The sequence below is a fragment of the Grammomys surdaster genome, unplaced genomic scaffold, assembly GCF_004785775.1.
Source record: "Grammomys surdaster isolate TR1022 unplaced genomic scaffold, NIH_TR_1.0 125612, whole genome shotgun sequence".
Classification (NCBI taxonomy): Eukaryota; Metazoa; Chordata; class Mammalia; order Rodentia; family Muridae; genus Grammomys; species Grammomys surdaster.
This window is the reverse complement of record NW_021620455.1, coordinates 869,456-884,841: the sequence shown is the minus strand read 5'-3', so window position 1 is coordinate 884,841 and position 15,386 is coordinate 869,456. Positions and strand designations below refer to the sequence as shown.

At 49.1% G+C, this 15,386-nt stretch overlaps 1 protein-coding gene across 4 annotated transcripts in view; it reads right to left on the bottom strand.

The window, feature by feature from the left end:
- Jakmip3 (Janus kinase and microtubule interacting protein 3) overlaps positions 1-15,386 on the bottom strand; it is a 50,320-nt gene that overhangs the window by 4,104 nt on the left and 30,830 nt on the right. For 2 of the 4 annotated variants that reach the window (XM_028787133.1, XM_028787135.1), the window contains exons 9-18: positions 13,954-14,082; positions 12,292-12,420; positions 11,380-11,463; positions 8,283-8,345; positions 7,397-7,495; positions 6,127-6,225; positions 5,985-6,044; positions 3,034-3,099; positions 2,186-2,254; positions 2,022-2,099 (exon numbers count right to left, since the gene is read on the bottom strand). In XM_028787133.1, coding sequence (XP_028642966.1) covers positions 2,022-2,099; positions 2,186-2,254; positions 3,034-3,099; positions 5,985-6,044; positions 6,127-6,225; positions 7,397-7,495; positions 8,283-8,345; positions 11,380-11,463; positions 12,292-12,420; positions 13,954-14,082 — 876 coding nt within the window. The remainder of the gene's footprint in view (positions 1-2,021; positions 2,100-2,185; positions 2,255-3,033; positions 3,100-5,984; positions 6,045-6,126; positions 6,226-7,396; positions 7,496-8,282; positions 8,346-11,379; positions 11,464-12,291; positions 12,421-13,953; positions 14,083-15,386) is intronic. The other 2 variants (XM_028787134.1, XM_028787136.1) reach the window with 2 other exon arrangements.

Sequence of the window (15,386 nt, the reverse complement as noted above, 5' to 3'; positions counted from 1 at the left end):
CACGAGCCCATCACCACTATCACCACGAGCCCATCACCACTATCACCGCGAGCCCATCACCTCTATCACCACGAGCCCATCACCACTATCACCACGAGTACATCATCACCATCATGATCACCATCACCATTATGCTTGCTGTCTTCACCGTCATCCCTGTGGCTTTGAGAGCTCCCAGTTTGAATTGAGTCCCAAGAGTGAGCATTTTCACACCAGTCAGCTCTCCTATACTTCAAGTTGCCAAACAGTTTTCCTCAGAGGCGTGAGGACTGCCCTCTGGGTTGGTTACCCAGGTAGTGTTTGGAGGCAATACTTTTCAGTATATCTGACCAGGGCCTGAGTGTTCCCTGGCTGTCCTCCCCCAACCCCCATATAGCAGGGAGTCAGATGAATGTCTAGCGACAGGGGTGTGATGGTAACTACCCAGGGGAGGCAGCTTCCATCATGGGAACCTAATTCACAAGCCCGGTTTTCAATCTAGAAAGGTCTCTATACTCAGCGCAGGCATAGGAAACCCACATACTCTCCTGGCGAGCAGACAGCTATACATATAAACCCTAGCAGAACTTCAGTTGCTCAGGAGGTAACAGGAAGTAGATGACAACTTGCATAGACATCCTAGCAATCTGTTGGATTCAGACCAGAATTGGTCTTTGACTCTGCTAACAATTGCAGGAGGAAGAAATGAGTACCCTCACTTGTCATGAGGGGCAAAGCCACCAGCCTCAGTCTCTCCTTGCTAGAGAGTGACCAAGAAGGCCAAGAACTGTAATGCTCCAACTCTCAGGCCTGTCCTCAGCCACACCTTAGATCACTAGCTCTTCTTCCTGAGCTACTGACATCCGTACCTCTCTGTGCCTTTAAGGATTCTCAACTGGACAAGACAAAGCCCTCAAGATAACTATCCTACACAAGTGTAACTAACTCCTAGAAAGGGTATGTGGGCTTTGATTCCCCAAGGAAGTCTCAGCAGCTGAGCATTAAGTGTCCCAGTTATACCAAATGTGATTCAACACTCGGGTGAGCTCAGTGCCCTTCTTGGAACAGAAAGATTAACAAATGTTCCAGTGGAACTCAGGTTTACAAGCAGATGCCAGCCAGGACTGGCTTATCAGAATGGAGACAATTGCTGCCTGGTCTGGAAGTGGTTTGAGTGTGTCTCTGGAGGATTTGTGCTGGGACCTTGGTTCTAAGTGTAATGGTATAAGGTAGTGGAACCTTTAAGAGCCTATGGAGACCATTTAGTCATCAGAGTACTGTCCTTAGAAGGAATCAGCATGTTCTCTGGGACTCGGAAGTAGAAAGCAATCCTGACCTCCACATCCCTCTGGCTGGCTGCCTTGCTGTGATCTCTCCTCTTCCCAGACACTCTGACCATGTTGGAATACAAGCCAATTCCTCATCCGAGCCCAGAAGATGTAGCTACCCAATTTTGGACTTTCAGACTCCAGAACCTGTCTTCTTAACACATTCCCTGATCTTGAGTACTTTTTAAAATAGCAACAGAATGCAGACTAACATAGGTTAATGAAGAATTTGGGGGCTTTCAATGTTACCTTTCACTAGGGATATTCTCTTTAGGTTGACTCCCCAGAGGATAACCAGATACAAGCTACGGGTCAGACTTGCTTTTCTCCAAGTTTCAGATGAACAAAGGGAGGGTCTCCGGTGGAATTGTGTTTCCTACGAACATTCAGCTATCTTCAGTTAACTCTTAAATGCACGGTGCTCTCGTTAATTGTTACATCAACTAACTAATTTAGTATCTACTATCTAGTAGATACTAATTTAATGTATCTACTAGTTCTCAGTGCCCCCACACTATTGTATCCATGAGTCTTCCTCTGTTTGCATTCCTTAAGTATTTGCTGAATGAGCAGTAGCATGTCCTCTGAACTCAGACCGGCAGAGAGTGACCCACAGAGTCCTGGTGCCTCCTAAAGGTTTTGAGTCTGGCCACACAGGTCTCCGAGAGATTCACTAGGGTGGACAAGCAGGCAGATGTCTGCCACTGCTCTGACCTTGTGGGCTTGGTCCAAGGCCTGCTTCCTGTAGTCCAGCTCCTCATCCAGGTAACCTTTCTGCTTACTGAACAGCTCCTGAAACACAGAGGGCCAGGCCTAGGCCTCAGGCATTCAGACCTGGTGACATCAGCTTCGGGGGCACTTCAGGAGATTCCACTGACCTTCTCACTCTCCAGATCTACCATTTTCCGATGTAGTGCTGACTCTGTCTCTTCAATCCTCTGGAGCCACTGGGCACAAACACAGTGAACAGGTGACAGTGATTAGCTCCTCCCAAATGAATATCAATGTCAACTCCTACACACACCCATATCCAACACTGAGGAGAAGGCCTGGCTAAGGATCAAAGGAGGCCTGGCTAAGAAACTGGAGTTAGAATTGAGCTGGCATTGTGGGCTCCAGGCATCCACCTGATCCAGGACCCATCCCATCTGACATCAGAATCAGACATCCCATCAGAATGCCCGCCACTCCCAATTTCCTTGGGACAGAAGGGACAATTGGTTTTGGGAGCAGGTAGATCTTAGAATTATGCCTGGAGAGATTGGGTGGCCTGTTTCCCAAACTCTGTTTGCTGGAATCCCCTTTTCCTGTATGGCTGGAGGTCTGAGGCGGGGTTGATGGTGGCCTGATAAGCAAGTCTAGGCTGGGGCCAGAACCAGGATGAGGTTGGGAGGCCAAAGAGAATTAGATAGGGAACCAAGGAACACCATCAGTTTTACAGGTTCAACCCAGCTTCCAACCTCTGGGAAGAGGTAGAGATAGGAGTCTACATTGGGGGAGCGTCTGTGGGAGGAAGTGGAGACAGAGGTGTTTGGGCCAGTGTTTGATCAAATCTCCCCTTTGTAGAGGTATGTGGCAGTGCTGTTTGACCTGTCTGGACAAGTTTCCCTAAACAGAAAAGAAAGATCTAGGGGACCATGCCCCTCCCTGTAGGCCCTCCTCCCAGGGAGTGTACCTACCTACAGGAGCCTGGCCCTCTCCCAGATACCCACAAAGTCCCTGTTACCTTTTCTGCCAAGGTCAGGACTGTCCTGGCTTGAATGACAACCACTTGCTCTTCATTGGTCAGATTCTGTTCGGAAAAGTAGAATAGAGTCAGAGTCATCAGAGGTGGGATGGGGTTGGGGTAGGGGTGGGTGGTGAATGGATGTGGGCCGGGGCTATAGCTAAAAGGTACTTTTATTCTGTCATCCTTCTGGATCTCTGATGCCCTTTGCCCCCACCTTGTCCACTCGGGGGCACTGTCCATATCAACCTTCACCGTTGGAACATCCAAAAGTCTTAGTGAAACAGCTATTGGGGCAGCTTAATCAGCAGGCAAGCCTGAACTACATCTTGGAGCCAAGTGTTTCTCTGGCCTGCCCTGTTCCAGTCCTAAAGCCAGAACTATGACCATGCAGCCATGTTAAAGATCAAGTATCCATGGCTGTGAAATGATCCCGGTTTCTGTGAGGTGTTTGTTTTGCCTTTTTCTATATTCATGTTTTGTTCCCAACAGGCCTCTAGGTGGTCTTAATCAGCAGGATTTGTCTGGCTTTGGGGTCCTCTGTCTGGATGTGGCCAGCCATACACTCAGAGGAAGACTGCCAGCATACTGGATCTGGCTCCCTTTCTCCAATGTGAGATGAGCCAAGAGGAGCAGGAGGCATGGCCAGCTAAGGCTAGAAGAGAGGAGCCCTACTCTGCCCCTAGAATTTCCATGACTGGGTCACTCAGGAAACTAGCTCTTCCCTCCTAGAAGGAGAACTTCATAAAGTCTCTGGGTGCTTCTTTCCTTCTCCTAACCCCGAAGTCAGAGTGAGGTTCCTCACAGGTGACCATGCTGACAGGAAGTAGGCAGGTGGCTGCACTCCCTGGGATGGGCAAGGTGGCAGCCTCATCTCCCAGAGCTGAGAGTGGTTTTTAGTTCTTCACCCCTGCTCTTCTCCCTCATGGGCCTCCTCAACCCTCTGCCCCTCCTCTTCTTTGCTTCTCCTCATCCCTCCTACTCCTCTCCATTCCCTGTGTTTTATAATCTCTTAGAGGCTTCGAGAAGCTCATTCCCCCTAAGAGCTGGGTGGCCTTAGCTTTGTCTGCTGGGCAGGAACACGAATGTTGGGCAGGCCAAACAAAGTACCTTCAAGGCGATGGAAGGGGTCTACTTGGATGTATCAAAGCAAGCCCTGGAGGCCTTGTCCTAATGCCCTTCTTTGTCAGAACCCTATTTGATCAGTCTATAGCACTCTCTTCTCTGGGTGACAGTGGGTGACTTCAGCAGCTTGAGCTGTATCATCTTCAATGAAGGATGGGATTCCATTCTAGCCCCCACTGGTTTCTCCACTCTGCCCCTGGAATCCTGGCTTCCGAGGAACCTGAAGCTGGTAGGAAATGTTCTGGGGTTTGTGTTTGGTGATGGCAGCCATGGCACTCATGTGCTCTGTCTGTAAAAGTGACAGTCACTTGGTTCCTCACTAGTAGGGTCACAGAATGTTCCCAGACAAGACTCATAAGCTCAAAGTCCCTGCACAGTACAGTGTTGTATCATGACAAATGCAGTTAGAACTTGGCCAATTGGTAAGAACTGCCAGGGTCTCCTAAGTGTGAGATCTGGCCATACTCCATCCACTTGCCATCCTTCTCTGCTCTGCTGGTCTGAGAGTGACCTCAGAGGCTGTATGATAATCCTAGGGCAATCATGCTAGTGGTACTTTTAAGTTAGCAGCAACTGGATTAAAAAAGCGCCTTGGCCCAGATCTGGGTGGGAGCATTCGCCTGAACTACCATTATATCAGCTCTGTAACTTTCTGAGGCCTCAGTTTCTTTAGTTGGAAACCAGAAGTTAGAATCCATGACAGAAGTTATACCTAAGGTTAGACCCTAGGGCACAATGTCCCACAGTTATCCGTGCTATGGAACTGGGCTTCACCATCTTTGTTATAATGGAGCCATCAAGAGTGAACACAGCCATCAGGGACTTCCCTGGAGGTGCTTCTCCCTACTCTGCCATTCATTGCTTCCCAGGAAATGGGCAGATAAAGAGAAAGGTTCCTGTCAACACCAAACCTCACACAGGAGAAGTGGGAGAGATCAACAAGCATGTGTTAGTGCATGAAGGATAGACAGATAAGTAGTTGGAGGATGGAGGGAAGAAGGGAGAAGGGGAAAGGAGGGAGGGAGGACTGATGGAGGATGAATGAATGGGATTAAAATGGATGATGGATAGATAGATACTTGGTAAACATGACAGAAGGATTTATGGAGATGGATAGATGGATAAAAGGTGGGTGGGGGATGGTGGGCAGAAGATGGATGAAAAGATAGATTGATGGAGAAGGAATTGGTAGGTAGATGTCAGCAAAGGATGGCTGGATAGAAGATGTATGAATGAGTGCAAGATGTATGTATGTATGTATGTATGTATGTATGTATGTATGTATAGATGGTGGACAGAATGAAGCGATGTGTGGAAGAGAGGAAAGATAGGAGGTGTCGTGGAGGGTTGTGTCTATTTTGTCCACTTGGTAATTAATAGTAATTTCAGGAGTTTGCTACAGAAATTAGAACTTTTCTCCAAATGAGATTGAGCAACTACCTACGAATGGACTTTGCTTCTGTCCTCAAATCAAGGAATTGAGAATCCCAGTGATCCTGGGTTCCCTAAGAGCAACACTCCCCCAAACCATCACCCTCTGGTCACAGAAGTGCCATGATACATACAGTGTCCAGAAACTAAGCATGCATGACTGGAAGTAGCAAGAACTAGATCTAGGACGGCCCCAGTGCTTTAGAAGCAATGAGCCAGATCAAACTTTCCCCAAATGCAAGGGGTCATTCTAAGCAGGCTCTTCACCTTAGGACATGTCTCTGTCTGGGGTAGCCTCTGATGGGATTGGAATGGGTTCAAGGGACCCTTGGGCTGAGGGCTGGGCTGGGGTGGTCAGCATGAAGAGGCATGCACAAGTCAGGAGAGCAACATACACTTACGGCGTTATCCCCCAGGATATCCAGCTTCTTCATCAGCTCTGTGACCAGGATGTCCTAGGAGGCAAACAGAGGGACAGGACAATATGTAAGTGTCAACTGGGTAGACCATGGCAGGTGAAGGAGGAGAGAGTCTTACCGTTACACCTTCGGCTTCACAATACACCTGCAGGGGGCTCTTCCCATCCACAAAAGGTGTATGGTGAAAGTTGATGGCTGGTGACTTCCTCTCCCTTTCCTGAGACAAAGAATAGAAGGGTGGGCATGGCAGGGGTGGGCTGTTCTCCTCCTGTCTTCTCCCCCTTCCAGTGCTGGGTTCAGGGGAACACTGACTAAGACCATCCCCTGAAGAGTCAAGGTGATGTTGCCCAAACTCAATTCTAGTAGAGTCCTTGGGCAGAAACCTCCATGGACTTGCCCAGAAGATTGTCCCTGTGTGCTTGCTGCCCCAGGTGGTAGGATGTTGGCTCTATGGAGCCCTGTCCATGGGGTCGACTGGGACCTATCCCAGGGTTCACTTGCTCATCCATTCCTAAGCACCAGAGACTTTGAGAAGGCTTAGAGGACAGACCTCAGATAGAGCCACTCATGGGACTGGCAGCAATAGCACTGGACAAGGCAACTGATGTATTCATGGACCTTATCCAGAGGACACACACAGGGGCCCAGGACTCATGCAGGACAGACAGTCAGATTTATAACCCTCCGGTGCCAAGGATGGTGGGTGGGAGGACTCTGAGCAGTGGGTCCATCTGGACTTAGTGTCCAACAGGCTTCTGCCAATTGGACTGAGACAGAGGACACAGGACTGTGTGGGAATGTCCATCAAGGAAGTAATAACTTCCCTAGCTGCAGTGAGCCACACTGCCCATCTGTTCTCACAGTGACACAGACACGGCCCCCAAGCCCAGTGTGACCTTCTCCTAGGGATCTCTGTCTCTCCTCCTCTGTAGGTCATAGCAGAGGTCACAGATCAGAGTCAGCAGGGCAAGGTTGAAGGCTATCTGACCACTTCACAGTACCTCTGCCCCACTAGAGACTTCTACAAAGAAGAATGGATGTCCACTGGGATGTTCCAGGGCCTGGGCACTGGAAGATGCAGTGCTTTGCTGAGGTCACAGGTGTAGAAGCTGTCCTGGGCTTTCTGTTTGTTTAATTTTCCTTTCCCTTCACAACAATGTTTTCTTGCTTGTCACCCCTCACCCCTACCCCAGGTGACCTCACTTTATCCACTTGCCCCATCCTTCCTGGGAGCTATACAGTTGACCCCATCTGGCCTCTTCTTTCCCATGTGGTCTTTGGGTTTCTATTCATAGACTCACAAAAGCTAAGAGGTTGGAGAAGCAGCACCTATCTCATAGCCCTATGGCCCACCTGCTTGGGTGACCCAGCCCTCTAGCCTATCCTACCTCAAGCTCTAGGATCCTGAATTCCAGCAGCTCATTCTGGTCCTTTGCATCCTGGACCTCATGCTTCAGCCGTGCCTCTTCCGTCTCCATTTGTTTTATCTGAGGAATAGGAAGTGGACGAGGTGAGAAGGCATCTGATTCAAGAGAATGCAGACTAGCTGTCTGGACAGCTGTTTGCTTCTGTGAGAAAAGGGCAGTTGTGCAGTTCAACAGGGCTGCCCAGGAAAACAGGCTCCACAGGGATGGAGCAGGAAGGAAACTATTGAGGACAAGCTATCCCTGTGCAATTGCCAGAGCTCAGGCTGGTCTAAGGCCCAGGGGAAGAATGAATGGGTATGTGGTTACCTGGCCGCATTCCAGATTTGATGCGGATAATTCATGTGTAAGTTAATAGCACTACTAACGAGTGAACCGGATGTAGCGTCCTGCCTTCCTGAGAGTGAGCACACAAGGGCTGGTATGTATAATTCAGTATTAAGAGTCCAGGCACATGCCTAGCATTCACAAAGCTCTGGGTTTTCTGACATCACAAAACAAGACAAGAACTAAAGGTTATTGCAGTATCTGCCATTCATGGGTCACATCCTCAGCAACTCCATGAAGATAGATGTCCACTGTAGAACAGACAGCTATATCCACCTCTCCCTGAACTGAACTTAGAGACCTATATAAGCTTGTTCTAATACGGAGACCAGCAATGTAGACATCCTGTGAGTCAATTCAGTCATCACTAGATCTTTCCACAGGTAGTGGAATGTCTTGTGCGAACTACAGAAAGGCCTGGAACTTGTACCCAAGCCTACCACAGCCCACAAAGTCTACCACATACTCTGTAAGCACAAAGTCATCTTGTCGGATCTATGCACAGCTGGAAGGCAGGCCATACCTTTTCTACAAGCTCTTGATTCCGTCGATACAATGCTTGCTTCTCTTCAATCCACTTCATATCCTTGAAAATGGAATTAAAATGCAGACATGAATACACTGCAAGAGAGCACTGCAGAGTGACCTCCAACCAGGACTGGGTGGAACTGAGCATGCCAGTGCCTGCTTCTGAAGTGACCACCTGTGGGCAGTGTATGGTGGGGGATACCTTTGTGTGGTGCTCATTCTAAGGGTCTTGGACAGGTACAGCTAGTCCTGCATCAAAGGATACATACCTCCATGGTGTTCTGTGCCACTGTCTGGACAGCAGCCCAGGCCAGGGTTCCTGAACCAGGCACTCTATGAAGTATAAATGTCAGTGTCCAGGGAATGCTGACTTGTGAGGACTCAGGCAAGTGGGAGTAGGTGACACATGCAGGGTGGAGCCCTGATCACTTTATACTTAGGATGACACCTGTGCAGAATGCAGGCTTTTGTTCTGTCAGAGGACATGTGTGGATGTCTCCTGACACAGCCTCCAGGTCTGACCTGGGAGGAAATCCAATGTGTCAAACACATCCTTCTTACCCTCCACCACCATTCTTAAGTTTAAACCTGTGTTAGGAAGACAGCAGGGTGCCTTAAACACTGGGCTTCATTGAGAAGTCCTTCCCCATAAAGGCCCCCCAGAGGTGTGGAGATAGATATATATATATTAGATTTTTTTCATACATTATATTCTGATTAGAGTTGCTCCTCCAAACTTTTCCCAGATCCTCTCAACTTCAACACACACTCAAATCCACGCCCTTTCTTTTTCTGTCTCATTAGAAAACAAGCAACGGGGCTGGAGAGATGGCTCAGTGGTTAAGAGCACTGACTGCTCTTCCAGAGGTCCTGAGTTCAATTACCAGCAACCACATGGTGGCTCACAACCATCTGTAATGGGGTCCGATGCTCTCTTCTGGTGTGTCTGAAGACAGCTACAGTATGCACAGATACATAAAATAATAAACAAATCTTTAAAAAAAGAAGAAAGAAAAAGAAAGCAAGCAGGTATGGAAAAGAAATAATAAAAAAAAAATAGGACAATACAAACAATCAGGGGGAAAAAGCCAAGAAAAAAAAAGCACACGAAGACATATAGACGTAGAAATACACACTCATTTGCACACACAGAGAAAGCCTATAAAAAACCACAAAACCAGACATCACAACATACAAGTAAAAGATCTGTAAGGCTAAAAGAAAAAGAAAAAGAAAGTGAAGAAAAGGAAAGAACTTACAAATTATTGTAAGACAACAAAAAACCTCTAACAATAACACTGAGTTTGTTTTGTGTTGGCCATCTACTGCTGGGCCTGAGGCCTGCCCTTAAGAGTGGTTTGTATGCCCAGTCAGACTCTTTCAAACTTTTTCTTTGCAAGTGTTTATCAATGGAAGATAGCTCCTGAATTATGGATGGGGGGGGGGGGGTGGGGACATGTTATTCTGATTCCTTTTCCCTGGCCACTTTTCTTTTCTTTTTTTTTTTTCTTTTGCTGTTGTGTTTTTTTTTCAAATCGTAATTTTTACTTATTCCCACAGGGGTTATAAACACAAAAAGGCAGGACGTGGGGAAGGGGATGACACTGGAGCGTGGGTATTCAGGGGGAATACAGATGTCTTTCAGAACTGGGTATCGGCTGGGTGAAGGTTCAGGGGACAGGTCTCTATGACTCTGTCTATGATTCACTTGTCCTTATCTAAGTTGGTATTATCTGCAAAGGCTACCTATTTACAAGGTCTATGACTACTCAGGCTGGTAAATCTCCACAAAAGCTGCCTGTTTACAATAGCTTATAGCCATCTGTTTCAATGTTTTTCGACAGAGACCCAAGATTTGGTGTTAGTGTACATGTATGACAGGCCTATTGTTTATTTTAGGCCTATGGCTGATTTTAGGCCTTCAGTGTATAAGCAGGGCTGCCCCTGACATCTCCTCCCTTCTCTAAGTATAGAAGGACTATGGCGATTCTAACCTTGCAAAAGCGGGGATAGAGGCCTGACCTCCAGTAATTGAAGGAGACCTTGTAATGGCTCCGGTTCCCCACCACTTTTCTTCTTTCAACACCAACAACAGAACAGCAGCCACCTGTAGCATGGCCCAGCTGTGCTGACTGGCCCAGGACCACCCTTTGGTCTGTGAAGGCTGTGCATGGTGGGGTCTGAACACCATCAGTTCATGGTGGCCAGGGAATGGAGGTAAGTGGGTTCAGTGTGTCAAGAGATGACTGGTTCTGTGGCACTGAATTCTAGGACACTGGCCACGGAGTGTCTTCTTGCATGTCCAACTAGCAGTGAATACATTGGGAGCCACCTGGTACATGGGCTGGACAAGGACCAAGGGAGCATGGCCACAGAGGACAGATCCCTCCATGGGATCTGAGAATCTGGAAGTGGTGTTTTGGTATGAGGAAGGTAACAAACACCTTGAGCCATTTGATTCCACAGAAATTATGGGTTCCCAGAAACCCAGGTCAGGGGCTAAGCTAAAAGTAGCTTGGAATTTCCCCTCTGATGTCTATGGTGAGAGTACATAGGACCTAAAGTTCTGGCCCTGGCTCAGAACAATGGTGGACAAGCCAAGGAGAAGCCCTGTTTGTGGGTAGGTAGATTCTTTTTTTTTTTAAGGTGGACTGATGTAACTTTTAAAAAAGATGTATTTATTATATTTATATAAGTATACTGTAGATACTTTTCAGACACACCAGAAGAGGGCATCAGATCCTATTACAGATGGTTGTGAGCTTCCATGTGATTGCTGGGAATTGAACTTAGGACCTCTGGAAGAGCAGTCAGTGTTCTTAACCACTGAGCCATCTCTCCAGCCCAAGTAGGTAGATTCTTGCTTCACTTGCAGCTTGCTAGGGAATTCCGTCCAGATATTAGAAACTGTGAAACATACTATGCCTGCTCAGCTTTGCAGTGTGCAGTGAACACTTCCTATATAGGTATGTGCTTGCCCACTCCATTCTTCTTGAACAGGAAACTTGAGAACCACAGAAGGCCATGCCTCTCCCAGGACTCCCTAGCACAGACATAGGATACTAACGCTACAAGCAACCAGAGGAACTCACCTGCCCCTGCTCAGCCAGAGCCTTTTCCAGGTCCTCCACCCGTGTCTGTGCTCTCTGTATTTCTGCTTGCAGCTGCTCACGGGTCTGTAGGATGGGAGGAAGCATACATCAAATTTTCTCTAACAGCCCAGACAAACAGACAGATAGACATACTCAAAGACGCAGGCTGAAGAATATGCAAGCCTCAGTTCAGCTCATTGAGAAGTAGTTGTGTTGTTTTACCAAAACACTAAGTGGCCAAATTGCCTCTTTCCCTGACGAGTGGACAGGGAGATTGGCCAACCAGAACCAAGACCTCATGGCTGCCTGATCAGAAGAGCCCCACCTTCCCAGGAAGAGGCCTGTCTCCTTACTGCACCAGCCACTGTTCTTAAAGCAGCTGTCCCTGGAAAACAGTGGAAAGGATCTCCTTTCCTGTGTCCCTCCCTGAGGCTGATGCCCTCACTGCCTCTAAATATCCAGCAGAGAGCACCGCCCCACACTCCCAGCCCTGCTGGTCAGTGTTGGATGCTGCTGATGGACGGAGCCTTACAGCTCCTGCTTACAAACCCAGACTTCCATGCTGTCCTTAGCATAACTGTGCTTTCAGAGTCTGCAAAGGTGGTGTCATCTTTGAAGACTTGGGCCCTGTGTACGCCAGCTACAGCCTTTGGTAGAGACAAGGACTCTCACCCACATCTGTATTTCTACTATCCATGCCAGCCCCACCTCTAGCTCACACCAACTCAGCCTCAGGCTCCATAACACTGGCTTGTAATGGCTTCAGTGCTAATACCCAGGACCCAGTAACTGTGGGATAAAGGGGCTTAACTCAAAAGTTTAGGCAAGTGGAGTGTCCCTGTAGGGCTTTAGGAACAAATGGAGAGGAGCTGAGTGGGAGCTGGGACGTCGCAGAGTAGAAGTCATTTAGACCTTAACTTCTCGTTCTGCATCTAGGGTCCCTCCGACTTGTTCCTGCAGCAAGGCATAGGCTCGCTGTAATGCCTGGTACTCCATGGTCAGCTGCCGGAACCTCAGTTCGGTCTCTTCCTTGGCCATACCCTAGAGAAGTACATGGACACCAAACAGGCACCACACATGCAAAGAGAGACATAGCATTAACCTGGGCCCCACACAGAAGCATCCCCAAACAGCCTCCACTTTTCCCAGTGAGGTATAGTGAATAATCTAAGTGTGCCAGGAGGACTCTGCAGCCTGTGGGGAGGAGTAAGACTTGGGATCCTGAGCTAAGAAGGAGGCTTTCCTGGGAGGTAACCCTTGGGTCCTGGGGAGGCAGGGCATGGTGTAGATGAATTAACCATGAAGGTAAGCCTCATTGATTAGTAGCCAGTGACCAGGGGTTCCATTGGAACTCCTATCTGCCCTGACTCAGAGGGCTCTTGATGATAGAGGAGGCTCCCCCACAGTTCTGCTGGCAGAAATGTGTCATGAGTAGCACACAGGGCTTTGTGGGAAGTACAGTCCCTGGCAGTGCAGCCCTCTCTCCCACAGATCTGTGCCAAGATTGTTTACTTCAGGCTCACACGGGCAGAATCATCCCTGGATATGTGCTTCTAGCTGTGCTGGCACATACTGTCGTAGCTAGAGAGCAGATGCAAGTGGGTCTGATGTCACCATGAAGTCCTGTTTTCCCTCAGTTTGGACAGTAGGCCATATCTAGGAGTGACTGAATCTATCTCTCCCCCCCCCACACACACACACTTGTTCACCAAAGCTGATGGTAGTGGAAGTGCTCTGATAGGCTAGACTTCTAAGCAAGTCCAAAGTCTCTGGGCCTCACTCCTGCATCCCAGGGAAGCCTGTGGCCTTACTCCTGCATCCCAGGGAAGCCCATGGCCTTACTCCTGCATCCCAGGGAAGCCCATGGCCTCACTCCTGCATCCCAGGGAAGCCCATGGCCTCACTCCTGCATCCCAGGGAAGCCCATGGCCTCACTCCTGCAACCCAGGGAAGCCCATGGCCTCACTCCTGCATCCCAGGGAAGCCCATGGCTTCACTCCTGCATCCCAGGGAAGCCCATGCATAGCCTTGCCACTGGGCCTGGTCAAGGCTGTGAACCACCACTTTCTGGCCATAGGGGCTGGAGCAGTTCCCACAAAGACAAATCTTCATTTTTATGCCTGGGATCTGAGGTGGATGCTGGACTTGACTTGGTCATTGTTCTGGTGGGAAGGGCTAGCCAGACAGGACACTTGACTGTCTTAACATGCTAAAGGCTCCTTTCAATACGCTGATGCTCTGATGGGCCCTGAAATGGTTCAGAAATTTCTGGGAAGCCTTTGAAGGGACTGGGAAGCCCTCCACGCCCCTCATAAGGGGCTCAAGCTCTATGGAGAGAACAAGCAAGACCAGACACTACAGGCAAGAAGTAGCTCCCAGGAGCAACACATCCAAGCAATGTAAATGGTGTTAGTCACTGTGCAAACGGGAGGACTGTCAGGGGTGGAACAGAAGACCTGAAGGGAGCAGGGTTCACATGAGACCTCCACTGTATCTCTTGCCCCACCTGACTCTGTGCTTCACCAACCCCTAAGGACTGGATAGCCAAAGAACTCTGTGGGAGATCCAGATTACCTCTTCTAGGTCATCTTCAGGGGTGCATGGGGTCTGATCTGTCCTGTCAGTTTGATAAGAAATGGAAGATCCATCGGACTCCAGGGAAGCTTCTTCATCATATCCAAAGAAGGTCTCCACGACAACCGGCTTCTGACACAAATGCAATGCATTAGCACAAGCCCAGATGGGCATGGCTGATAGCCCTAAGGTCTCCTTCTGCCTCCTCTTCCTGTTGCCCAGGTGTTCGGTCACAGCTGAGAAGCTGTCCCCTCATGACTGGGCCGCTCCAATGCAATTCACCCCCTTCTTGGTTTGCTGCTGTCCTTCAAGAAGGACTGGGGGGGGCGGGGTCTCACACAGGCCCAGATAGAGGTCTGGGCCTTACAAGCCAGTTTGGTTATGATGGCGGGAGGATGGAGAAGTGGCCCACGCTCCCTGGATAAGTGGTTCCTGGACCTGATCCTCATGCCTGCTGAACTCACAGAGGTGGACAATGAGCTCCAGTCTCCAGTCTACACTCTACAGCCACATGTCTCTGCTGACAGATTGGACCAGAAACCAGGCAAAACCGGGTCCTCTGCTGGCTAGTTGGAGAAACTCTTCCTTCAAAATCCTATGCTTTGTTCATCTAGGTTTTAGGAGTGTTACAAAGTCCAGAAGGCCCCGTCTTCTTTCAGCCACACTCAGGACCCCTTTCTTCCTCAACTGATTCTGCATCTCTGATTGGCCATTGTCACCTTGGGTCTCTCTGTTGGTCCTTCTTCCAGAACCTTTTAGAGAGGCTTGTACCTGGGACCTAGGACCACCAGGTGCCCCCGAGGACCACTTTTCTAGCCCCTTTGCTCATGTCCCTTCCTGGGTGATCCACATCTTCCTCCCATGTAGCTCTGCTGCCTGCTTTTCTCCTGTAGCTGACCGCTACCTCACCTTTCTGGTTGAATGACTACCAAACACTTAGTTAGTGGAGTCTGGCTCTTTAAGAACAATTTCTCTAAGCTGCAGCCTTTCCCCAGTCCCTCTGAGGCAGGCTCTTTCCTGCACCCAAATCTTTCCCAAGCTTTCCCATAGAAATATGCAGAGGACAGGCAAGCTAAGTAAAGACAAACTTTCGGCAATTTTATCTCAACCCCTCTGGTCTCTGATTACTGAACTGAAATTACACTGGTGGCCTGGTCTGTGACATTGCCCTTCTCTGAAGGTCACCCTCACACACTCCACCTTCACCCCTGCTGTCCCACTTGTGTTGAAGCCCCACAAGCTCTTTGTGTCCCCACTTTTCACTGGCCAGTTCCCACCACACTCTGGTGCCTGCTGCCCCGCCCTAGGCTGTTCCTGCAGACCTTTTGACTCTGACCTACCTTCTGACCTGGACCTGACCCTCATGTCTCTGCAGCACTGAGAATGGGGTGGGGTTGTCTCGGTGGAACAGGTCCCAGGTGTGTCCAATGCCC